Source organism: Hoplias malabaricus, chromosome 6 (assembly GCF_029633855.1).
Source record: "Hoplias malabaricus isolate fHopMal1 chromosome 6, fHopMal1.hap1, whole genome shotgun sequence".
NCBI lineage: Eukaryota > Metazoa > Chordata > Actinopteri > Characiformes > Erythrinidae > Hoplias > Hoplias malabaricus.
Window position 1 is genome coordinate 5343035 of NC_089805.1, and position 25770 is coordinate 5368804.

Below are 25770 nucleotides of genomic sequence, written 5' to 3' on the forward strand. Positions count from 1 at the left end.
CTCTCTCTCTCTCTCTCTCTCTCTCTCTCTCCCTCTCTCCCTCTCTCTCTCTCTCTCTCTCCCTCTCTCCCTCTCTCTCTCACCTCACTCCGAGGTCACTGTTCTGTCTTCATAAGCACACAGCTGTAAGAAGTCAGTGCTGTGGTGATCCCCTGATGTGTATTAAATGGAGATAGGAACCTTTGAGAGTAAATACAACAAATAACACATACACACACATTTAAAGGCATTTACTCACATGCTGCAGATACATTTACTATCACAGCTATAAAATAAACACACAGATACACTCGCGTAAGTGCAGACTTGCTCCTGGGTTTCGGTGGGTTAATCTGGTAAGACAGAGATGCCTTAATAATTACAAAGCACTAGAGCAGCCAGCTGCAGGAACACAGCCAGCACGCTGACCCATATTCTTCTGCCTCACACACACACACACATGAATAAACACGCATGCATACACAAATACAGTGTGTATGAGTGCACTTAAACATACACTACACTAACACACATGTATTTAGTCTCACTGGACACTTTATTAGGCATTTTTAAGCTTTTTATATAACCTCATTGACCTTTTTTTCACTGTGAATAAATACATCAAACAATAAGACACTGTCCTTTTAAAAGCACGCAGCTGGTTTGATGAATTATGGCTGCGTCTTTTGTCCGTAAATTGTGCCGCATGAGCGTAAATCTACACCAAAGTCGATTGCTGTCTGTGGTTTTAGGATAAAGCCCATTGCCTCTTGGGAGAGGCTTTAAATGCCCTTGACTCCTGGACTGTGGAAGCTGCTGAAAGCCTGATTGACGGCTCAGTTATCCAGTGATGGAGAAACACCGACTCAATAGGATTATCCAATAAAACAGAATGAAATTAAAGCCATCCACATTCCTCTCATCACTGCCTTCACACAGAGAGCACAGCGGAGCTTCTGAAGGGTTTAAAGCGGATGGATGAGGGGACGGGTTCGTTTTACAGGTTCAGATGAAAAGAAACTGGATCCTTCTGTTCTATAATCCACATCATCTGTCTTTATAGTAAAGACACTGAGAAGAGTCCTTTTTACTGCTCTCTCTCTCTCTCTCTCTCTCTCTCAATTTTCTGATTCTCTTCTTCTCTGTCTGTTTCCTAACTCCTCTATTCTCTCCCCCGGTTCCTCCCTTCTTTTCTTCACTGGTTCTCTCACTCTCTCTTCCTCTTTCATTGTCTTGTGTCATTCGTTTGTGTGTTTCTCCTAATACTTTTTCTCTTTCTCTGTCTCTGTACTTCTCAGATTATCAGAATCATGCTCGTGAGTTGGTGAGGAATGCAGATCTCTCTCAGTGGAGTGCCATCGTCATTCTCTCAGGAGATGGCCTTGTGTTTGAGGTGTGTGTGTGTGTGTGCACTAGGGTTCAAGTATCACTGTTCAATGTCAAACAGCGAGTAGTGCCTCTTGTGGGTCTTTGTGTGAGTTGGTGAGTCCAGAGTGGTTGCCCTGTGAACAGACAGTCACTCAGAGGAAACCCACGCAGACACAGGGAGAACACACCACACTCCTCACAGACAGTCACCCGGAGGAAACTCACGCAGACACAGAGAGAACATACCACACTCCTCACAGACAGTCACCCGGAGGAAATTCACGCAGACACAGAGAGAACACACCACACTCCTCACAGACAGTCACTCAGAGGAAACCCACGCAGACACAGGGAGAACACACCACACTCCTCACAGACAGTCACCCGGAGGAAACCCACGCAGACACAGGGAGAACACACCACACTCCTCACAGACAGTCACCCGGAGGAAACCCACGCAGACACAGGGAGAACACACCACACTCCTCACAGACAGTCACCCGGAGGAAACCCACGCAGACACAGGGAGAACACACCACACTCCTCACAGACAGTCACCCGGAGGAAACCCACGCAGACACAGGGAGAACACACCACACTCCTCACAGACAGCCACCCAGAGGAAACCCACGCAGACACAGGGAGAACACACCACACTCCTCACAGACAGTCACCCGGAGGAAACCCACGCAGACACAGAGAGAACACACCACACTCCTCACAGACAGTCACCCGGAGGAAACCCACGCAGACACAGAGAGAACACACCACACTCCTCACAGACAGTCACCCGGAGGAAACCCACGCAGACACAGAGAGAACACACCACACTCCTCACAGACAGTCACCCGGAGGAAACCCACGCAGACACAGAGAGAACACACCACACTCCTCACAGACAGTCACCCGGAGGAAACCCACGCAGACACAGAGAGAACACACCACACTCCTCACAGACAGTCACCCGGAGGAAACCCACGCAGACACAGAGAGAACACACCACACTCCTCACAGACAGTCACCCGGAGCGGGACTCAAACCCGCAACCTCCAGGTCCCTGGAGCTGTGTGACTGCGACACCTACCTGCTGCGCCACCCCATGTGTATACGCCAAAAATATTGACAACAATAAACAATTTACAAATTATTGTAAAAATTACAAATTACAAATTACTAGACATATTCAATAGATATTGCTTATTAATGTGCACTAATTAGTATTATTAATATGATTTGCCATTCAAAAATGTGAACTATATGTACTGTAAAGCCAAGTCTGTAAGACTGGGATGGTGGATTAGATGTGATTGATTGTATTGCTTTGTCCTGCAGGTGATCAATGGTTTGATGGAGAGAGAGGACTGGGAGGAGGCAATCTGCACTCCACTGGGCATTTTACCCGGGGGCTCTGGAAATGCTGTGGCTGCATCTGTGCACCATTACACACAGTGAGTACACTGCGAATAAACACTGCTCTTTAAAGACTATACTTGGTTTGATTGTTGTTGTTTATGTTTTTGTGTAGACACAGGCATGGAGTTTTTTTTATATAAATATGGTATTGGGGTCCCTCAGGGCTTGTTGCTAGTGGGACTACTTTTTTGAGGCCCTAAAATGACATTTTCTAAATTTTTTATTATATTATGTTTTAATCATATTTCATTGTTGAGATTTGGTTGGAAGCTTGCTGTATCTTTAAAGGAACACTAGGTAAGATATTTATTGATTGATTGATTGATTGATTGATTGATTGATTGCTCCTCGGGCTCCCTCTAGTGTAATTAATTTTTATTGCTCTGTACTGAAATCAATAAGGGGGGGGGGGGGGGTCCTCCAAATGTTACATAGTGTAGTTCCTGAGGTGCTGAGCCCAGTGTAACAATAACAGAGGCTCTGTTCTCTCTATTACCGGTCAGTGGAGCGTCACAACAATTTGAAGCTGTAATTTTAAAGTAAAAAATTTACAGAGTGTTCCTTTAAGTTGAAAGTTTGCTCCAATGCTCACGGTTCACCCTGGTCCACTACACACTACACCATTACACATAACATCTAATACACAACATCCCATTACACAGTTTATTCTGGGAACAAAACACCCATATTTAGCTGATTTGTTTAGAAAAAAAAACAGTGCAATTATCTAATCAGACAATCCCTCACTGAATAATCACCATGAAATTAGTGTTGTGTGAGGTTGCTGCCATTTCCGTTGGACTCCTGAGTTGGATTCTCATTAATCTGACTGGTATTTGGCCCCGAGCCTGCATGTCGCTCGCTGTGTGGACGTGTGCTGACGAGCAGAGTGTGGTAATAGGGTCATTTCTATGCATGGGACACAGGAAATTAAGCACCATCTTGGACAGCAGCTCTGCTATTCATCACCACAATGGCCCAATGGGAAGAGTTTAACATAACTCATAAGAGATAGGAGAGGCAGGAGAGCAGAGTTAGGGTCTGAGCTTTGTGTTCTTTTCCCAAGTGTGTGTGTGTGTGTGTGTGTGTGTGTGTCTGTACTTACATATACATATATAATCCCATGTCTAGTCTTTTTATATTTCACTTTTTTTCCCCTGAGGTAGATATGATGCTGTTTTGCTAATCCTATACAAACTTATGATGGGAAATTCATGCATGATGCATGCATGTCTGTGAGTGTTTTTGCTGCAGTGCAGCCAAGACCAAAGTGTGTGGTGTGTTCTCCCTGTGTCTGCATGGGTTTCCCCCGGGTGACTGTCTGTGAGGAGTGTGGTGTGTTCTCCCTGTGTCTGCGTGGGTTTCCTCCGGGTGACTGTCTGTGAGGAGTGTGGTGTGTTCTCTCTGTGTCTGCGTGGGTTTCCTCCGGGTGATTGTCTGTGAGGAGTGTGGTGTGTTCTCCCTGTGTCTGCGTGGGTTTCCTCCGGGTGACTGTCTGTGAGGAGTGTGGTGTGTTCTCCCTGTGTCTGGGTGGGTTTCCTCCGGGTGACTGTCTGTAAGGAGTGTGGTGTGTTCTCCCTGTGTCTGCGTGGGTTTCCTCCGGGTGCTCCGGTTTCCTCCCACAGTCCAAAAACACACGTTGGTAGGTGGATTGGTGACTCAAAAGTGTCCGTAGGTGTAAATGTGTGAGTGAATGTATGTGTCTGTGTTGCCCTGTGAAGGACTGGCGCCCCCTTTAGGGTGTATTCCCACCTTGCGCCCAATGATTCCAGGTAGGCTCTGAACACACTGAGACCCTGAACTGGATAAATGTTACAGATAATGAATGAATGAATGAATGAATGATTGAATATAATATGTTTATCCGGTTTGCTTTGCACTAGAATGTACCATGTTCTTAGAGGTGATGGGTAAAAACAAAATGAATAAATAGAACTTAAGGTATAAATTTCTGTTGTAATTCAAACAGTGAATAAAATCATACAGACAAGTTAAACAACAGTCAAGAACAGAGAGTTTCCCTACAATCGCAGGCGTTTGCAACTGCGCAGATAAATTAGGTTTAATCCTGCTGTTATGGGTTTAATAAAAGTTTCTTCACTTGCTTTGATGCACACAACATAAATGCACAAGTTACAGCCATTTCTTGTGGAGAAACTGAATTATCATCAGAATACCTAATCGGAATTGTCACACAAATGGCCAGAATTCTGTTTTTCTGTGTCCATATCATAAATAATGTGTGTGTGTTTGTGTGTGTGTGTGTGTGTGTTGTTTATCTCAGGGAAGCTCCAGTGTTTGGAGAGGATCTTCTACTGAGCTGTGGTTTTGTGCTGTGTAAAGGTCTGGTTTGTCCTCTGGACCTGATTTCTGTGCGCCTCTCCTCTGGACTTCGCCTCTTCTCTTTCCTCTCCCTCGCCTGGGGCTTCGTGGCTGATGTGGACATTGAGAGTGAGAAGTATCGTCCAGTGGGGGCCATACGCTTCATGGTGGGCACACTGGTCCGTCTGGCGTCTTTACGGACTTACCAGGGCAGGCTGTCTTTCCTGCTAGCCGCAGACGAGTCTAGCTCACTCACATCCTCATCACCTCCCCCTACACTCCAGGCTTCTTCTTTCTGCTCCTCTGTAGGGAGTGGGTCCAACACAGAGCATCAGCACAGCTCTCAACATCCAGCCACAAGTAAGAACACACTCCAACCTAGACCACAGGAATACACGGCAAAACAGTGGTGGCAAGTGAAATCGTCTTAAATGTAGTTGATCTATCTATTATTTAAAGGTATGTAGAGCTTATGTAGTTGTTTTAAATACTTTTATAAGTGAAATGTTCTTTTGGTTACTGAGGTAAGATTAGGGTTAGGTGTAGGTACAGTGTTAATTAGTTACAGAAATGATTATTTCTATGGACGTTCCTCACAAGTATAGCAAAACCAAAATTTGTGTGTGTGTGTGTGCGAATTCATATCTGGAGCAAGATCTTTGTTCGGTAGTTTCTCTTCTCCAATGGATATTGTTGAATCTGGAGGTACTGATAGGCTACGTTTATGTGCTACGTGTGTTTTTGATTGGCTGTGCTACACTCATTCCCAAAATTTGGCCCTCTGCAGCAGAACAGCCAATGGAAACACTGCCCAGTACGAACAGAAATGAAAAGGAAGCTTCCTTTTCTCAATATATTTAATGTAATACATATTATTTTACATTTCTAACATAGTCATATTTCAAACAAATAATTGTGGCGTTCTAGCGCCCTCTAGTGACCAGCCGCCCTGAAGTGACACTTACTAAGAAAAAACTAAATAAATGTCAGCACTACCCTGACCCTAATGGAATGAAAAAGCTAATGTTAATCTACCACTATACCACAGTTAGTTCCGACCCCATGATGTGATTGGCTGAAGGACATTCTAGGAGTGCCAGTACTGCATTATAATGGCATTCACACCGAAGCGCTTCAGGTATTACTCCGCCACATACACATGTAACCTAGCAACGACAGCAGTGCTTACAAAACAGCACAGGGGTTGCCTGAAAGAATGCAATTATGTTATCAGTCTTTTCCCTAATTCCAGCTGCCCCCTAATTCTGGCCACTGCTGTATGTGGTGCAATTCCGCTCTCTCTCTTCACCAATTGCATTGGGTAAAACAATAAAACTTAAGTTCAAGCCCTAGTAGGGCATTTAAACATCAGTCTTGCAAGACATCACATATCTAAACAATATTTAAGTATCTCTAACAGTGTTGTAATTCTTTGTGTGCAAATCTGCAAGTGGAACACATTTCCCTCAGTGTAAAAGTTAGCTTAGCGGTTAGCTTCCTTTTCTCTGAGGGGAAAATCTACCGCCATTGTAATCCTTACATGTAGAGTACGGATACTAACACAGGACAAACAATCTCATTGTGAACCTCTCAAAACCACTGAATGTGGTAGCAACTGTCTCGTTTGACTGTCACAAGCAGGGGAGGTGGCTGAAGTTAGGGGGCGCTAATAATCTTAGCAGAAATGGCACCTACTTAAACAAAAACGTTTTTATCTAAAAACATATTTTTTTCAAAAGTCAAGCAAGTCTTGGGCATTAATCTACACATATTTGACTCCTGAAATATGTTGATTTGAGTGAGTAAAGTACTTCTATTTATTTACAGTTATTGATTTCCAATTTTGTAATTAAAGTGGCTGGAAGTTGGGGTAATTATGCTAACTTGTGGAATGTCGATCAAAACAAATCATAGTTTCTGTCTTCATTCTCTTAAAATATAACACAAAAAGGACAATAACTCAACTGTGGTAAACTTTGTGGTATAATACTCTCAAGGTTAATGCTGTAGTATAGCATAGTTAGGGCTGGACAATAATTAAAAAATGTTTCAATAACAATGATATGATTTTTAAACACATTTTTAATATTTCAGTATACATTATTTACAGTATTTCACTGACTGATCATTACAGGGGGCTGTCATCAGTTCATTGCATATTGCAAACATATTAATATTGACAAAGCCAAGAGGTTTTTGTCTGACGGTGATGTCATGTTTTTCTGTGGTGTTTATATCGATATTTGTATTATATCATATTGACTGGAATAAGAAATATATCGTGATTTAAATTTTGGCCATATCATCCAGCCCTAAGCCTAGAATAGTATCTCTCATGTATTATTTCTTATGTATAATGAGATTTCACAAGGAATCATAATCAATAATTCACCATAGGAACTGAACTGTGAGAAAATGACACTTGTATTTTTCAAATAATATAATATAATAACAATGTCTCTCACAGCATCTGACCTGAAGGAACATGGACCAGCCGATGACCTTTTGTCCCCTCTTGGAGAGCCGGTACCCTCAGACTGGACTGTAGTGGATGAACAAGACTTCGTCCTGGTTCTGGCCATGTGTCACTCTCACCTGGCTGAGGACCTGATGGTTGCGCCAGACGCTCGGCCGTACGACGGCCACATCCACCTCTTCTATTTGACAGCAGGCGTGTCAAGGTCAGCCCTGCTCAGGCTCTTCCTGGCCATGGAGAAAGGGACACATCTCACCGGAGACTGCCCACACCTGGTGTACCGCAGGGTCAGTGCCCTGAGGCTGGAGCCAGTCACACGGCCTGGGGTGATCACTGTGGATGGGGAACAAGTGGAGTATGGCCCTGTCCAGGCACAGGTGCACAGGGGATATGCAAGACTCATCTCAGGATAACCCTCAAACTCAGCCTGAGCAGAAGAGCAACAACAATAATAATCAGAAGAAAATATTTTTGTGTTGTCGGTTAATTGCTCTTTGAGGTACTTGTTGCAAAAAGATTATGCCAATATTAGCAGCACAAGCTTGAGCTTTTAACAGTTGTTTTAACAAAGAAGAAGTCTAGCCATTCACTAGTGACAGCACAAAACAACTGATTTGGCTAGCCAGTTTTTTCAGTTTGGTCATTACAAAGAATAGATGGCACAGGTTCTGTAGCTGCCATACATTTCCAACGTTTAGGGTCCTGGCTGAATCCTCGCCTCAGGTCACTGTCTGTGAAGAGTCAGTTGTGTTCTCCCTGTGTCTGTGTGGGTTTGCTCTCACAGTTCAAGAACACATGTTGATAGATAGTCTGTGTGACATTGGCCACAACTGTGAGGATGTGAGTGAGTGTATGATGCACTGCTAATGTCTGGCACCCTGTACAGATTGTGTTAGTACCTTGTGCCCAGTGATTCTGTGTAGACTCAGGACCCAGCGCAACCCTGATCAAGATGAAGTGGTTGCAGAAGACGGATGGATGGACGGAGAATGAAAAAAGCTATGTATAAGTGAAGAAAAAATTAATTCTGAGTAACCAACTGATTATGACAATAAGGTCGTATGTTACACTGTTGGTTTTATTCAGGGTACAAAAAGTATATACTGTATGTAGGTGTAGGTCAAAAAACGAAATTTGCTCAAGTTGAGCTATTGTCTATGACTTATGGCTGAAACAGTCAGCTGTGCCACAGTGGCATAGCTGAAGTGGGCTGCACAGACCATGTAACCTGCTTAGCTTGTGGACCCAAATCCAATATGGCTGGCATCTCAACTGAAGTGAATCCTGTAGGCTGGACTTATGGCAAGAAAACTTTGACTAAAAGAAAAACAAGGATTCAGGCCCTTAAATAAATGCTGTTTAGAAGTGCCAAAGTTGCTCCCAGTCTAGACTACTCATTTCAGTCATTCTGTATATTTTTTACTGCGATGAAAGTTCTATGTATATGTTTCAGACTTGTGCTCTTCATTTCTTGGTTGCAGGTCAAGATCTTACTGGTTGCTGTTGGCTGTGTATTTTTTATGTCTGTTAGGGACATGTCCCTATAGGAGTGCATTATGCACCGAGCTGTCTGAATGGATAAGTTTGATGTGCACTAACCAAGCAGAAGCTGTATGTGTGTGTGTGTGTGTGTGTGTGTGTGTGTGTGTGTTGGTCCCGAGAGAAACACACGCTATGTGGCTCGCGTGAGAAAGAGAAAAACCTGCTCCATGACAGTTTTACTCGCAAGCTCTTATGGGAAAAGTCTTTTCTGCACTGCCCCCGGAAGTAATTAACAGCTTTGAATGTTTTCTCCTACATACAGTTTTGAGTAGTGTGCTGACTGTTGTAATATGTAACTCATTCTTAAATTTAGCATAGCATCTAGGCCTAGGCTAATCTGATGTTGCTAATGAATGACAGCCAATGGCATGATCGCTACCACATCGGGAAAGAGAACTGACGAACGTAGCATAACTTGCTAATTAGATGAACAAATTAATTTAAAATAACTGATCATTTAAAACAATAGATAATTAAAATAATATGAAAATGTAACACGCTGTTCAGGCATTCTATGCAATTTTTTTATTATTAAAATTTTTATTTGATAGAATGTGTGCAAAACATTTTTTTTCTATGAAATGCTCTTTTTTGTTAATGCTTTCCATGTGCATTTCTTGTGTGGAATTTAAACCCTCTTCTTAAAGCCATTTAAATTTTCTTTATATACAGATTAATGCCCTCAGCTGCTAATGCTCCCTTCTGTCTCTCCCTTCTCTCTTTGTCTCTTGTCTCCCTCACAGTTGAGTGTAAATATTGTATAGGGAGGCTTGACTTAATGCAGGAGAACATGCTAACACTGTCAGAGCTACTAAGCATCAATGAGGCTTGTGTGGCGTGATACGAGTGGACAGTGGGTGGATGAGGCGATTGTAAGTCTTTTCCAGAATTTTAGACATGGCACATTGTGTAATTCACAGCAAATACAAATGTAGGTGTGCCCTGCTAAATTATGAGCACAAGTGTTTTAAGCTAATCCCAGAATCGTAGCACAATAGCCTCGTCAAACGGCCTGTTATTGTTTTTATTTATTTTACATTTCCCTCATTCTACATTCACCTTTTTCACACTGCTGTCCCACAAGGTGTTTTAACCCTATATTAAGGTGCAACAGGTTATTCAAATGATTTAGCTTAGGTCAGTATTTTTCAGAATGTAATCAAGGCAATGTTAGCATAGTAGCATTTCCCACCTGCTTCATTTTTATTGGCTACAACATAGCCCAGCCTGTTCATACAGGATTTAAAATATCCAAAGTTCATGTTTAAGACGTTTAAGTCTGGTCTTGAGTCGCTGGAGTTTGAGTCTATATGAAGTTTCAGTTTAGTCTCATTATTAGCCACATGTATTAGCCACTGCTGTGTAAAAGTGCTGTTCTAACTCTGCGTGGGACGTAATACATCACGCTGGTGAGGTGAATTACAGGACAGACACTGGGGAGAAAAGGAGACAAAGTAAAGGGCAAATCACAATTTCTGCTTCCTCCTGAGGCTTCATGACTGTGCTTTTTTATCATTCTGCTTTTCTTTCAGGGTTATATTAAACTAGGTGCCCTAATGCTCCAGCTTTCATTTAGAAGTTGATAGAAGCTATTCGGAAGTTGTCCTAGAAAATGAAGATTCATGCTACAACTGGAATGAAATAATAATAATAATAAAATAATATTAAAAATAAGAACGTAAGCCCACTGCTACCCAAATATATGCTATAAAGGAATCCAGTATTCACAAATACCATCAGGTAATGGAACTTAGCAAGTGTCATTGTACTCTATTTACGTTATGTTTTATTTTAATAAACACTGTATGTCCATCTAGTACCTCTGCGATGAGTTGATGTGGGGTTTGTGATCCAGAAATAGTCAGCATTGCTGTTGTCATATTTGAATGTGGTTGGCTGTCATCAAATATTAACAGCAGTGTTCCAATGTTACATTGTAGACTTACCTTGTAATCTTCATTATTATTATACAGAGTACTATACTCTCGTAAATATTCAATTTCTTTTCGTATGCTGTAAAACGCAGAGACATTAACGATGCAGTAGGTAGTGATTTTATTTTCTAGGTAGAAGTTAACTATAAAATACGAAGAACATGATTTAAATGGTTATTTATCAACAACATCAGCTCAAGTTCATTTTGTGTCTGAGGAAACCTGCAGTCACTAGACTGTTGTGGCAGTTTTGTTGTTGTGGCTCACCTGCTTGACCCCTGGAGGTCACCTAATGCAACTGCCAGGATTTAAAGTCTGCTTCCCCTGGCAACTAGCCAGGTGAGTTACTGTTGTATAAAGGCATTCCAGTAAGATTCACTACCCAGTAAACAAGGAACGTCCCTGGAGGTTCAAAATAGGTCTAAAAGTAGTCTGTCCGTCAAGGGCATATTTTAAACGTCAGTGGACGTCCAAAATCCATCTTAATAAGTTAGTTAAGTGGTGACCAATCGATAACGTCAGTGGACGTCCAAAACGCGTTTTATACAAGTAATTTATTTCGGGACCAATTAATAACGTCAATGGACGTCCAACATACGTCTAATAGTCGTCTTTTCGATGTCTGTGTTTGGACGTCTTTTCAACTTTCATTTTCAACCTTAAGAGAACGTTGATTAGACGGCAGTCATTACGTTGTTTCAACGTTTAACCAACGGCTAAATGTTTACTAGGTAGTGCACTCTTCAGTGACATTAAGCTGTATGCTTAAGTGTGCTTTTGCTTTGCAATAGATATCACAACAGGCAAATAGGGATCCTTACCATGGCTTAAAAATGTTTTTAAAAAACAATGCATTCCTAAAGTTCTAATTTACAGTGTTACTCCTCAATAAGAGTTGTTCAACCGATTGCTCCTCATGAACAAATGTACATTTGCAATCACACAAACCAACTTTTCTAAACCGCAATTGTTTATATGGCTGAGATGCTGCTCATTGAAATATTAAGATCAAATTCAGTAAGAAGCGCTGCCTGAAAGACCTCAAGCCATAATAGAGAAGTGGGTTAGTTTTTGGCGCCACCTTATGGGACAACAAATGCATCAAAACAAGGACCTGACTTGAGTGTGATTGTGGGTGCTACTTAAAGTAAAGCACAGTCTGTTTTTAAGAAGCTGATGAGTGAATTAAGAGAGGTCAATCTACATTTAAGAAGGGATTTATTGTAATGTGAAAAAATACTGTAATCTGATATTCGTGTTGTGTATGTAACTGACAGAATTATAAAATATATCTTATTTTTTGCATTTGAGGAAATAAAGTGCAATATTTTAGTTTTTTTCAACCTGTATTTGAGTCCAGTACAGAACACAAAGTTTCTATGATGTGAAGCACAATAGCACCCACTTGTGGAGCAGTTCATAAATTTGAGTAGCTATGAGGAACAGTGCTCCTTGTGGCAATAAGATTGAGTGAGAGGCCAGTTCCATGTCTTGGTTCATTGTTCAAAAATGTCTCAACCTCGTCAGATGTTACTGTTTTGTAAGCTTTTTTTATTTGTCCTTTGTTAAACTTTCCTTAAGCAGACCAAGTCTTTAATCTCCTTGGAAATATGAATGTACTCAATGGTCATTCTGATTGGAAATTAAATCCGCAGTGAACAGTGCTCTATGTAATTATAATTTTTCATTGTGTCTGGGTCTCAGGTGGAGTGCCAATTAAATTTTTACAGATTGCGTCTCACAGGCCGCAACAAAGATACATTGAACCAGGTATTTAGGACAATCCTCCTCCACGAACATGCCTTCTACTTGGTCCTCCATTCATTCACCACACACTTGCCTCTTTCAACCTGTCCAGCTCCTGTTTAGCTCAGTAGAAATAAGCTAGTTGTGGTCAGCATATTTCTAAACATTTTCCTGTCCTGCAGTCTTGCTTATCTTGAGAATGGCGAGGGTTTCTTACTTACTTATCTTTACACTTATATAGTACCTTTCTAGACACCCAAGGACGCTTATCAATCATCGATGCTCAGAACACTCAATCCACACACACACTGGTGAGAAGTGGCAGCCAAATGTGCACAGCGTACTCTCGAACAGGAATGACCGTCCACCTGGAGGACTGCATCGGGCACTAGGGTTTAACCCAGGATAGAGCGCCAATCCATATCTGGGCTCACACATTCACTCACACATACAGACTTTCATTCACATACACACACATTCATTTACACACCAGGACAGTTATTAGAGAAGTCAATTCACCTACCAGAGGTAGGTCTGCACACACTGTCCATTCGCTTCGGCTTAAAAGCTGCCCACTGTCTTAAAAAATAGACTTTAATGACGCTGGAGACACAGCTATACGGTGAAGCTGCCAATTGGATTGACTTAACAGTGTTCACTTTATTTGCACAACAACCAATGGCTATTGCAGAAAGCCTGAACATAGCCAATAAAAATGCAGGATAAATCTGTTGGGCCATATACAGCGTGGGCCATTTATATGGATACACCTTAATAAAATGGGAATGGTTGGTGATATTAACTTCCTGTTTGTGGCACATTAGTGTATGGGAGGGGGGAAAATTTTCCAGATGGGTGGTGACCATGGTGGCCATTTTGAAGTCGGCCATTTTGGATCCAACTTTTGTATTTTCAATGGGAAGAGGGTCACAAGAAAAACAATGGTGGAAACTACGAATACTGGAAGCCTGTGCTAGCATTTCTCCTGCGGTGTTGCTATCAGTGTGTGAAGAGTGGGAGAAGAGGGTTGCATTGACAATCCAACACACTTTGAACAAATTTTATAAGAGGTCAGAAACTTGTAAATGGAAGAATAAAGTTACGTTAAAACCAAGCACACCATTGTTTTTCTTGTGAAATTCCCAATAAGTTTGATGTGTCACATGACCCTCTTCCCATTAAAAAAAAACAAAAGCTGGATCCAAAATGGCTGACTTCAAAATGGCCACCATGGTCACCACCCATTTGAAAAGTTTCCCCCCTCCCATATACTAATGTGCCACAAACAGGAAGTTAATATCACCAACCATTCCCATTTTATTAAGATGTATCCATATAAATGGTCCACCCTGTACATGTGAACAGAGGGCTGTAACATGGCCTATGGGTCTGAGGTTCCCCAACCCTGCCTAATAAATATATTCTAAAACAGGGCAAAATGAAACAGGAGTCAAGTTATAATATATAGATGTATTAGCTTTTATTGAAAGGTTTTATAAAATTAAACATGAAACATAGTCACACAGTGAAAGAATGGAACAAAACCAAATGAAGGAATGTAGACAAATACCATCATCAGATAGACATAAAATGTATACATTTATGCACAAATGCATAAAATCTCAACTCTACTGCTGTTGATAAACATAGAAGAATATAAGTTGAATACATAACCCAAACACTCATCTTCCAAACATATATACTATACCACACACTGTATTACACCAACTCTGGAATTGTCGTATAATTTGTGAATTAGACAAACATAGACAAAAAAGACAAACATTGCTTTCCCCTAGCGATTTAAGGTGGAAGAGTACCTGAAGCTGGAGTAAGAGGGGTAATCTGTTGTGTCAGTCGAGGCCACCGGGAGCAGGAGGAGTCCGGTAGTAGTGTCTTTCTTACATAGGGCTATGGCTTCTTTGTATGTGATGTTCTTCTTCGTAATGGGGTCGACCAAATCCTTCAGGTGTTTGGAATCATCCTGAAGCTCACCGGCTAAAGATTTGTCAATCATATTCAGGCTGATGGCATTCTCCAAGCTAACTCTCCCAGCTTTGTTGGGATCCACTAGGCCACCTGTGAGAAACTGTGCCTCCATATAGCGTCTGGCGTTCTCTTTTGGTATCCATCCTTTTTGAGCTGCCTCTCCCACCGAGAGACGCCCTTTGGTTACAGGGTCTTCAACACCTGTGAAGGCCTTTTGAGCATTAAGGAGCTTGAGCATATCATTTGACTCAATCAAGCCACGTTGTGCAGCCTTGTGAACTGAGAAGCGCTCCTTTTTGCTGATGTCCACAAGTCCTCCTGTGGCTGCTTGTGCTTCCAGAAGCTTCTGAGCCGTGTCTGGATCGATCAGTTTACGAGTCAAGGCGTTTCGCACAGACATGCGACTGTTTGTTTTCGTGTCTAGAACACCAGCAATCGGGAACATCTCATCTCCACTTGTGTTTAAGTAGCCGTTGCTCGAGTGGAAAGGTCGCTGAGTCAGTGGTGAAGAGTTGAGCACGGATGTCGATGTGGATTTTACTGGTGAGGATGGAATTATGGTTGAAGTGCTTGTCATCTGTTCTCCCGCAACCTTCAAAGCAAACTCGGAGATGGGCATTTTCCCGTCCTTATACTGCTGCACATCATACTGGGTCAGTCTTCCATTCTTCAGTGCCTCTTGGATGGAGTACTTCTTGCCACTCTTGCGGTCTTGTAGAACTGTGGTCTCACCCTCAGGACCACTACATGTTACTTCTTCCCAGCTGCATTCAAGTGTCTGCAGGTGTAAATACTGGGCACGGTCAATAAGACCTTGCACATAGGCATCATAAGGTGACATGTCCTTGCCAGTCTCTGGATCCAAAATAGTGATTTTGGTAGACTTGGTTGTTTCTCTTTTAAGTTGATCTGAACGGTCCTCCTTTTTCAAAGTGTTCTGCAGCTCAATAATGGTTGCCTCTCTTTGGCGTATTCTCTCTTTCTCAGCTAGGATGTCCTTTTCCAGACTCTCTATCTCAGACTCCAACTTGATTAGTTTCTGTCTGTTCATTTGTGTTCTCTCGCTCATTAGTTTGGACTCACTCTGGAACGATACAGCGATTTCCCCTCTTTCAGTTTCCAGTCTCTTCAGTTCCCGGAAAAGCTCCTCCCTCTCTTTCTTTAGCGAGTCCCTATTTCGGGTAGCGTCTCCCTCATCTTTCGACATAGTCACCACTGTAGTCTGAATGCGGGTCAGTCTTGTGTGGAGCCACTGGATTTCATCCTCTTGGTTTTGCCTGGCATTCTTGATTTGTGTTAGTTGGTCTCTCAACCGGGCTCTCTCTGCCTCCACAGTTTGGTCCTTCTCAACCCGGATTACCTCTTTATAGACTGTCCTCTCCACAGATTTCTCCTTGACCAGGATGTCTACCTGGAGCTTAAGATTGCGAATGTCCTTTTCAAGGACAGTTACCCTGCTGCTCTCATCCTCTATCTCAGTCCGGAGGCCTTGCATTAGTTTGTCCAAATTGGGATCTCTCTCTACTTTCACAACCTCCTCAATGATGATCTTCTCCTCAATGGGTGGAGGACAAGTCTCAAGCTCATGGATCCGAGACTTGATTTTCCTAAGCTCTGTCTCAACAAGAACCTTCTTCTGTCTGTCATCCATCGCAGCCAGAGTCTTTTCCTTCTCTGCAACAAGGGCCCTCAACTTCTGCACTTCTGTATCCAATGCCCAGCGTGACTTAGTTTCGTCACCAAGCTTTTTGGATAAACGCTCATTCTCAGTAATCTGTTTTGGGTCCTTCTGAAGTTGTACAACTTCTTGATATACAATCTTCTCTTCAGGTTTCTGTCTCTCGAGTATGATGTACTTCTGTTGAAGGTCGAAGACGTTCTCTTCTATAGTGCGACGGCGCTGAACTTCCTCAGTTAATTCCTTCCTCAGTCGGTCAGCCTCCTTCTCCAGCAGAGGATCATTTTCATATTTTATCACATCCCTGGTGAGAACTTTGGTCTCTACCTTGGACCTCTCAGCCTTCCACTCATCTCTCTCTTTGCGTAAAATGCTCAGCTTATTAAAGGTAGAGCTGTAGGTGGCTTGAAGATGGGTCAACTGTTCGTTCAGCCTTGTTATCTCCCGAATCATTTCAGGACTCCTCTCTTCTTTAACAATTTCTTGAGTCTTTTCCTGTACTTCCACCTTAGGTTTCTGAGAACGCAAGTTCTTAAGGTCTACCATCAATATGTTAATCTCGTTCTCAAATTCAACACGCATTCTTAACAGTTCTTGAAGCTCTTTCTTCAGGCGCCTCAGTTCTATCTCGGTTTCAGGGTCAACTCTGTAGATCTCATTTACTATCTCTTTGACTTCAATTTTGGGTTTTATTGAATCAACTTCAGTGTAATTTAGCTGCAGAACATTAACCTCCTTAATTAAGTTGCTGCTTTCTTGCATTACTTCCTCCAGACTACTTTTGAGGATCTTAGACTCTCTTAAGAGGTCTGGGTCCTGCTGCACCTTCTTTAGCTCCTTTATGACAACCTTGGGTTGCACAGTGGGGATAATTCTCTCCAGTGTGTTGATTTGACTCCTTATTTGAAATATTTCATCATTCAGAGCCTTGCATCTGATGCCCTCACTTGAGATTTCATCCCTAAACAAAATGGTGGCTTTGAGCATTTCAGGATCTTTTTCTAGTTTTATAACATCCTTCTTTACCACTCTTTCCTTAATCGTCGGTTTCTTTCGCTCCAAGAAAGTGATATCAGTTTTGAGCTGCAATAGTTCATTCTCCCGTAACCGCATTCCTTCCCTTAGCCTTAGCATCTCTTCTCTGATCAAAGCTGCTTCCTTGTCCAGTTGAGGATCTTTTTCATACTCAGTAAAAACCTTTGTCACAAGTTTTGGCTTGATGGTGGTCACCTCCTTCTCCAAAGTCACAATCTTCTGGTTGAAGATGTGGATCTCTGTTTGGGTCGTAGAGCGTTTCAGGCGCTCTTCATCTATCTTTTGTTTCAGGATCTCGAGATCCGTCTCCAATTTGGGATCACGGTAGTACGTCAAAATCTCTTTCTCTTCCACCCTTTCCACACCTCTGCGTGTTCTGAGCGACAACATTCTCTTCCTGAAATTTTCTAGTTCATTCTCAGCATTAATGCGTCGAGCCGTCTCATCCGCAAGGTCTTTCTTCAAACCCTCTACTTCTTCAAACTCCCTCTGTTGGCTTTGTAACTGTAGTTGCTGATGCACCACTACACGATTCACAGTCTCTTCATTCTGTTCAGTGAGTCAGAACAACAGAACATGAGGTCTGAGTACATGAGTATAATTTTCTGGCAACATTTAATTAGACGATTCCCTGGTAGATACGTAATTATTGTAAAACATATTAAACGATCATATAAACTTATAGATGACAAGTGCTTCACCACCTTGATTTTCAACAGCTTAACAACTGGAATTATTTTCAATCATAAAAGTGAATTCAAATAAAAATGAATATACAGTGGAACCTCTATTAATGAACGCCTATACTAACAAACTTTCCAAGATACGAACCGGGCATTTGAATATTTTTTGCCTCCACCAATAAACCATGACTCTAGAAACGAACCCGAACCTCCGCCGAGCCGGCGGCTGGAAATGGCCACTGACCCCAATAGGCGAGTCTCCAAGCGTGCCCAGACTTGAGTGAGCTTTTAAGATTGTAGTTTTAGCAATTTAGCATTAGTGTAAATAGAAGACATCAAAATTCGTGCTAAGTTAAGCCGTACCTATGCTTCGTGTCCCCACATTCACCTCCTACTTTCCGTTATTCCACCCACCCCCCACCTCCCGTCATACAGCCAGTGCCTGTGTTACTCCTCCAGCCAGTCGTCACGTCTTCAAGGTAGCGATGTGTAACCACTTACAACTTTATTATTTCTCTTTTATTACTGTTACCACTGTATTTCTCTTTTATTTTTAGTAACGCTACATGTATTTTTTATTAATTTGAGAGTGTTGTAAACATATATCAGTGCAAAAAGGGTGACTTTTGGGGTGGGGTCTGGAACCCATTAATTGCTTTTCCATTATTTTAAATAGGGAAAATTGACTCGAGAAACGAACTTTTCCACTTACGAACCGAGTCACGGAACAGATCAAGTTCGTAGGTAGAGGTTGCACTGTATATTCTTTAAATCATTTTCTATACTGAGCCTTATGATAGTAATTTATTCACCCAATAACAATTTATTCCATTTTAACACATTAGCTTTTTACTAGGCTTTAATTGTGCTAACACTCAAATCTAGTCCCTGGTCTAGTTACGTTACATCTAACTCACCTTGTTAACAACGTTCTTGGCATATTTCATCTGGTCAAGAAGTTGAATATTTTCTGCCTGAACTTCTTTGTACTGTTTCACAAAATCTCGTTCCTGAAATAGAACAAAAAGTTATTCATAACCTGATGTACAGCTGAACCAAATAAGTAAAAAACACCATTTGGTAACAAACCTTGTTCTGTACAGCATTAGCAAGAGTAAGTGTGTAACGTTTCTTTTTCTCAGTCTCATCGTTGCCCATAGTGCTGTATTTGTATGAGATAGCTTCATATTCCTAGTAATACAGACAAAGAAGTATTTAATTTAAAAGCTCAGTAAAGACTTGCCTACTCACATAAAGGTGTCACTAAATGCTTACTTTAAGAATGTTCTGCAGTTCATTAGAAAGGTTCACAATATGGTCCACATCTTCTGACTTTCTGTTCAGCTCTTCAACTGTCCTCTGCATTCAGTAAAAATGTAAATCTTGTCAGTGTTGCTAAGGCATAATTCTTTCTAGTTTTGACAAAAACAACTGTGTTTGCTTCACACACAAATTTTTATCATAAAATAACCTATATTTCTCAGAATAAAAAGAAAGCTGAGTTGAAAAAATGTATTACTTGATATATGACATCACGTACCTTCTGTGAGTTCAGTTTGGCAGCAATTTCAGGCTCTGTGTCTGTAGTGTTTATCTTGCTGTTCTGTAAGTTTTCCAGAAAGTTGTTGAGAGACTGAACACTACTCTGGAAGTTCTGGTACTTGTTTGTTGCCTCCTTCATCAGAATTAACCTGTAATGACATTTAAGGAGGTTTGAGTGCAATTTTTCACAAATTGCCAAATGAATCTGAAATTAAAAACCCTGTTTTATTATTACTGAAACAGGGTGATGATCACACCCATAAGTAGCAGTAACCACATTCATGTTCAGGGCCTAGGATTCTAGGGAAAGACAATTCAAAGAAACTCACCTCTGCTGAAGCTGGTTGTTGATGTTAGCATAACGGTTTCTGAGTCGTTTAACCTCGGTCTCCTGACGGTTAATGTCTGGACAGTACTCTTGGAAACTCTTCTGCAGATGACTACACAGCTGCTCTGTAAGTTCAATATCCCTGTTCAGTTTCTGGACGTCCTCCTTCTTGGCTGCAACATCCGTCTTTATTTTCTAAAAGATCATTCAAATTGGTTTTAAAACAAACATATCGATAAGATCTAAGCTCAATAGGCCAAAGATGAAAACAAAAATGTCTGCGGCAAATGTCTTTGACAAAAATATCACTACTACAACTAATAATAATAGTGAATGGTTATTATATTATGATAAGTATACTTGAACTGGCCACATCCTCTTACCTGGAGAGATTGAATATGGTCCTGGATGGCACCGGGTTTATCTAGGACAACTGTGTCCAAGGACAGTTTATCCTCAAGTCCTGTTAGAGCCTTTTCTACCGTCTTAATTTGCTTTTCCAAGAACAGAACAGCATTTGCCCTTTGGGAAATACAACAAAAATGTAAAAAAATATATATTCCAAATTTGAAAGATTACCTAACCTCTATACTGTAATGTAACTGAAGGAACTTTTGCAAAACCTGTTTGAGGATCAGTTTTACTTGATCTGCAAAAAACAATTCAGGTCGTACATGTTTCAGTCTTATTGGTTAATCTGAAATTAATACTTTTTGCCATAGAGGTCAGTGAGGGCAGTGAGGTCCTCAATCTTGTTGGTAGCAGTGCTTAGTTTCTCAGGGAGAGAAGAAGTAGTGGGCCCCAAAGGTTTCTGGGATAAGAGAGGCTCCATTTCTCTTTGAATAGACACTTTCTCTGCCTCCAGATTGCTCAGGGTTGAGACAGCCCTCTAGAAGAGAGTGAAGCAACACAGTAACCAGTTAAATCAGATTGTTTCAGATTGCAATACTAGGATTTTCTCTGTTTCTTTTTCATTTACTTTGATTCAGAGTCTGATTAATTTAGGCGTCTAACCTCATGGTCTCTGGATCTGGAGGTGAGATCTCCGGTGTAGTCTGCTGTGTCCAGAGGTGTTCTTAATCGGCTGAGAACTTCCTTCTCCAACTTTAGCAGATCAGCATTGAGCTTGTCCAAACGGCTAGCAATGTCCCCAGCTTTTGAGGAGTCTTGAGGAGCTCTACTCACACTCGCTACAGCAGAGCAAATGAACAGTTAGCCGCAGCTAAAAACTTGTCAAAGTATGTATTTACTGTCAACAAGTGCCCTTCCGTACTGCTTCACAGATATAGATATACAGCATATATGAAGTATTGGAATCACTGAAACAATGGATGTTCTACACTCACACTATATTTTAAAGACTGTACACTGTAAAAAATGTCTGTGAATTTTACAGTGGAAAACTGTAAAACCATGACAGTAAATGACTGTAAACTCTAAAAAGGTCGAAAACAGTTTCTGTAAAAAGTGAAATACTTTTATCAGCCAAAATACAATTTTTTACATCTCTTTACTGTAAAATATACATTATTTCATGGTTAAACACACAAACCATTGGGGGCGGTACAAGTGTCCAAGGACTGGGAGGAGCTGAGACTCATTAGGGAGCTCCCAGCATGCTTTGCTTCTCCATATTTTCTGTGATTTTCAGAGTTTCTGTCTTTGAGACTGATGTTGGGTTGCATTGGGGTGATCACTGTGTGTGTTTGTGTTTCTGTGGATATTATGTCGAGACGTGTGTTGGTCAGGAACGTTCACCATCGGCCTGTGTTCCGCGTGTGGCGCCCAGATACCGAACATTTCTTTAGTCCTTTCAGCAATATCTCCTTTTAAGGGCTGAATACAGGGTGCAGTTTGGCTTTATCTCAGTCTCCTTTCTCTAATTTGTCACACAATTTACACGTTAATTTTACAGCAAAACAATGTTTCTTTGTTATTTTTATGTAAATACCATGTTTTTTTACGGTGTATATCTGTTTTTTAACAGAAATTTACTGTAAACAAAACAGTCCTTAAATGTAAAATTTATGATTGCCAAAAATGTGACGGTATATTTTACGGGTTTTTTTACAGTGTAAGCTTAGTTTTATTTCTAATCATGTTGTAATTATATTGTATATTATTGTACATGATAATTATTTTGGTCTGATACTTGTAGTGGTAGTAAACAGAGAATATCATCGATGTTGCATAGAGATTTACCTGTTTTTGTGACATGAACCACTTCCTCAGTCGGAGTCCTTATAGAAGTCTGGAGGGAAGCTCTCCTTCTTTTCAGGCTGGCCAGATCTTTTTCCAGACTACATACATGCAAACACACACATACATAGACACGAACACACACATGCACACATTATAGCAAACCAAGTGATGTTTTACATATTTGGGTCGCCCCAAAACAAGGCTGTGTTACAGCCAGTATTTTTTTTAGCCCCATCTCAGGCAGAAGGCTGATATGAGTTTTAACTTTATAGTTAAATTTTTCTTAACAAGTTTAACCTTCCAAATAATGTAAAAGTCTGAGAACAATCCCTTAAATTGGAGTTTAAAAACTAATGAATATAGAAGTATGTAAACTGGTTGCCTTAAATATAAACAATATTATGGTTTTATATGATATTGCTCAAACATACATTTGTTGCACATTATTTAAAGGCTAAGCAGCAGCTCTATGAAAGTGTCAAACAAATAAATACAGTGCAGTTTGAGTTCCTAACTTGTGTTTATTGATAGTCAGAAAACATGTTATTTCTTACTAACTCAAGGAATAAGGTTTAAAAGATCGTTGGTCCCCCCCCCAACGGTGTTCGGAAACTCTAATAGGCGTCTTGCCTGTGACGTAGACGGTGGACAACAACTCTAGAAGCTGCACTTAATTTAATGCTAAATGACGAAAAGGTGTGTTGTTTTTGGCTGCAATCATTCAATGTACAGTGGGACATCTGTGCACAAATGGCCCAAAGATCCCAAAATATCCAGAAAATGGACTAAATTTGTCAGCTTTAAACGGACACTTTGGAAAGGACCATCCGCTCACTCCGTTATCTGTAGCTCATTTCACTGGCGCTTTTCCAACAATATGGGCATGTAAGGAAACCAACGAAAGGTGTTCAAGAGCCTCTGTAACATGGAGGTAAACAGGGTAAGGACACTCACTTCGCCTGTTTTAGTTGGTGTTAGTTAACGTTAGCTTGACTTGCTAAACTCGGTGGCTCAGATTATACTCGGCTACGTAGCTGCATTACGGAGGTTTATAGTGTCGGATGAATTCGAGTTCGACTTCGATCACATTTACAAGAATAACGGTACCTCTAAATTTGAGTTTAGCTTATTGCTAGGCTATTGTCATGAATAATGTTGGTTATTTAGCTAGATACTGTCATAACAGTCAGTCATAACGGTGTTTTACCGCAGCGTTGTTCAGCTGTTGTCCACCAGTGACGTCACGGTTGCATTCAAGAATTTCCATAGCGAGCTCGGGTTTTTCCGTCAATTTAATAAAATTGTCAGTTTTAAAGCAAATTAAGCTGCTATTTTCATTATAATGCATACTTATATATGTCATGGAGGTCCATTAAGTGGTGCTTAGCCTTTAAACAGTGTGCTACTTCTGCTATTACTTACTACTACTACTAATCAGAGCTGGGTCATAAGAGTCTCACCCTTCCACTCGTTCCATTGCATCAGAATCAGGTGGAGGAATCACAAAACACACTCCAGGGATGATTTTGGTCTCTCCAAGAGAATTCTTCACCTTCCAATTCTCTTCTAGAGGACTAGAGTCCAGCGTATACTTCTCTCCTCGTTTAACTGAATCCTGGTCACAACAACAAACAGCTTTTCAGACTACAGCTGGAAAAATGTTTCTTCATTTTATGATTAGAAATGTATTAAGGATATTTCTTTCCAATTGCTCAGTTCTAAAAGTGGTCATGGTTTCATCAGAGCAAGAAAGAGACGTGTAACTAATCAGATATAAGTATTGTTTGGGGTTGGGGGCAATCTTGGATCTTTAAGAATGCGTAGGAGTTATTGTATGCAGAATGTCTGTGTGTACCTTCTCAGTTTTCCAGTCACACAGGGCTACTACAGGACATCTGACGGACGGTGTCCGGCGCAGTGGCAGTGGGGCAATACCACTGCAGAATTCTTTCAGTTCTGCCAGTCTGCGCTCGTTCCTCTGTACTGCTCTTTCTTCTACCTATACACACACAGAAAAGCATGCAATATGTAAGATCTGAATCAGAAGCATCAAGTGTAACCAGGTGCTAAAACTTAGATGTTGTCTCATCTACTAGGTTTGAGCATTCATACAGACCTCCAGCTGCATTAGAATCTGTGGGTTGCTCATTGTGGCCAGCAGCGACGGCTCCATTGTGCTGTTGATCCTCTTTAGAGACTCAGAAATGGTCTCAGTGTCCAGCTGGTACTGTGGTACATCACAAAGAAATCATAAACTGATGGACAAAGTCATGTTCATAAAGATAAGTTAGAATATGTCTGTAGCCAGAGGAATTTAACCCTTATTTGGGACCAACATATTATTTGATAAGTATTCTCTACATGAAGAACATTATTATAGAGAACAGAAATGGTCACTATTCATTATTCCTTGTAGGGTTTGAACATTCTGGGAATTTTCAAAGTTGGGAAATTCACCATGAGAATTAATAGGAATTAATTATGGAAATTAATGGGAATAAAATGGAAATATTCTAAGCTAAAGGTGAGAAACATACATGTAGTTGGTTAAACAATAGACTGAAGCATAATCCTGGCTAAAATAATTAGATATGATACCAAAACAGCTGAATAGCAAAGATGATCCTCAATCCCAGGGACATGGCATATTACACACTGAAGGGCTACTGAGACCACACCCCCTGCACTGTTCATTCCTCCATCACACGTTCAGCATATGTCCAGATGATTTCTAGAAACCTAACACTCCTAACACTCACCTACTGAAAGCACACATTTGGACCAAAGGACTATATAAAGTCAGGTAAGTTTTGACGAGGTTCATATTTTATTGACAGTAACAGCATTGAAACATTTAAGCAACTATTAAATCAAGATGTAATCTCACAGTTGCTTGCTATCTGGTAAATCAGAAAACCTCAATAACCAATTTAATTTAAGAGGCTAATTTACCAAGGCTTGAAACGGTACAAAGATGATAGTGTATTATATAGTTCCTTTAAATTATTCAATTATTCCTACCAACGTGTGTTTTTGGACTGTGGGAGGAAACCGGAGCACCCGGAGGAAACCCACACGGACACAGGGAGAACACGCCAACTCCTCACAGACAATCACCCAGAGGAAACCCACGCAGACACAGGGAGAACACACCACACTCCTCACAGTCACCCGGAGGAAACCCACGCAGACACAGGGAGAACACACCACACTCCTCAAAGACAGTCACCCGGAGGAAACCCACGCAGACACAGGGAGAACACACCACACTCCTCAAAGACAGTCACCCGGAGCGGGACTCGAACCCACAAGCTCCAGGTCTCTGGAGCTGTGTTACTGCGACACTACCTGCTGCACCATCATGTCGCCCAAACCTAATTCCTTGCATTACAAAATTAGAGCGCTATACAGAAAACTTTTAGGGGAAAATTAACATTCGCCAATAACTACTTGCTCTCGACACACGAAAATCATAAGCAATATTTCCAGTACCATTACAGGAAACAGAATTCATAATCCGAATAAATGATTTA

The 25770-nt window shown here is 41.2% G+C and overlaps 2 protein-coding genes across 2 annotated transcripts in view; one reads left to right on the plus strand and one right to left on the minus strand.

Moving 5' to 3' along the window:
- The window catches only part of LOC136699415 (sphingosine kinase 1), a 32356-nt gene extending 23673 nt beyond the window's left edge, over nt 1-8683 (plus strand). Inside the window, exons 3-6 of the mRNA XM_066674117.1 lie at nt 1278-1372; nt 2680-2795; nt 5045-5442; nt 7544-8683. Coding sequence (XP_066530214.1) covers nt 1278-1372; nt 2680-2795; nt 5045-5442; nt 7544-7971 — 1037 coding nt within the window. The 3' untranslated portion in view covers nt 7972-8683. The remainder of the gene's footprint in view (nt 1-1277; nt 1373-2679; nt 2796-5044; nt 5443-7543) is intronic.
- A 5570-nt stretch (nt 8684-14253) lies between these two features.
- Nucleotides 14254-25770, minus strand: part of evplb (envoplakin b) — a 22486-nt gene continuing 10969 nt past the window's right edge. Inside the window, exons 10-22 of the mRNA XM_066675824.1 lie at nt 24354-24464; nt 24093-24236; nt 23698-23852; nt 22238-22335; nt 21050-21225; nt 20746-20924; nt 20419-20557; nt 20037-20230; nt 19706-19856; nt 19441-19524; nt 19255-19356; nt 19083-19175; nt 14254-18031 (exon numbers count right to left, since the gene is read on the minus strand). Of these exons, the coding sequence (XP_066531921.1) occupies nt 14576-18031; nt 19083-19175; nt 19255-19356; nt 19441-19524; nt 19706-19856; nt 20037-20230; nt 20419-20557; nt 20746-20924; nt 21050-21225; nt 22238-22335; nt 23698-23852; nt 24093-24236; nt 24354-24464 (5082 nt within the window). The 3' untranslated portion in view covers nt 14254-14575. The remainder of the gene's footprint in view (nt 18032-19082; nt 19176-19254; nt 19357-19440; nt 19525-19705; nt 19857-20036; nt 20231-20418; nt 20558-20745; nt 20925-21049; nt 21226-22237; nt 22336-23697; nt 23853-24092; nt 24237-24353; nt 24465-25770) is intronic.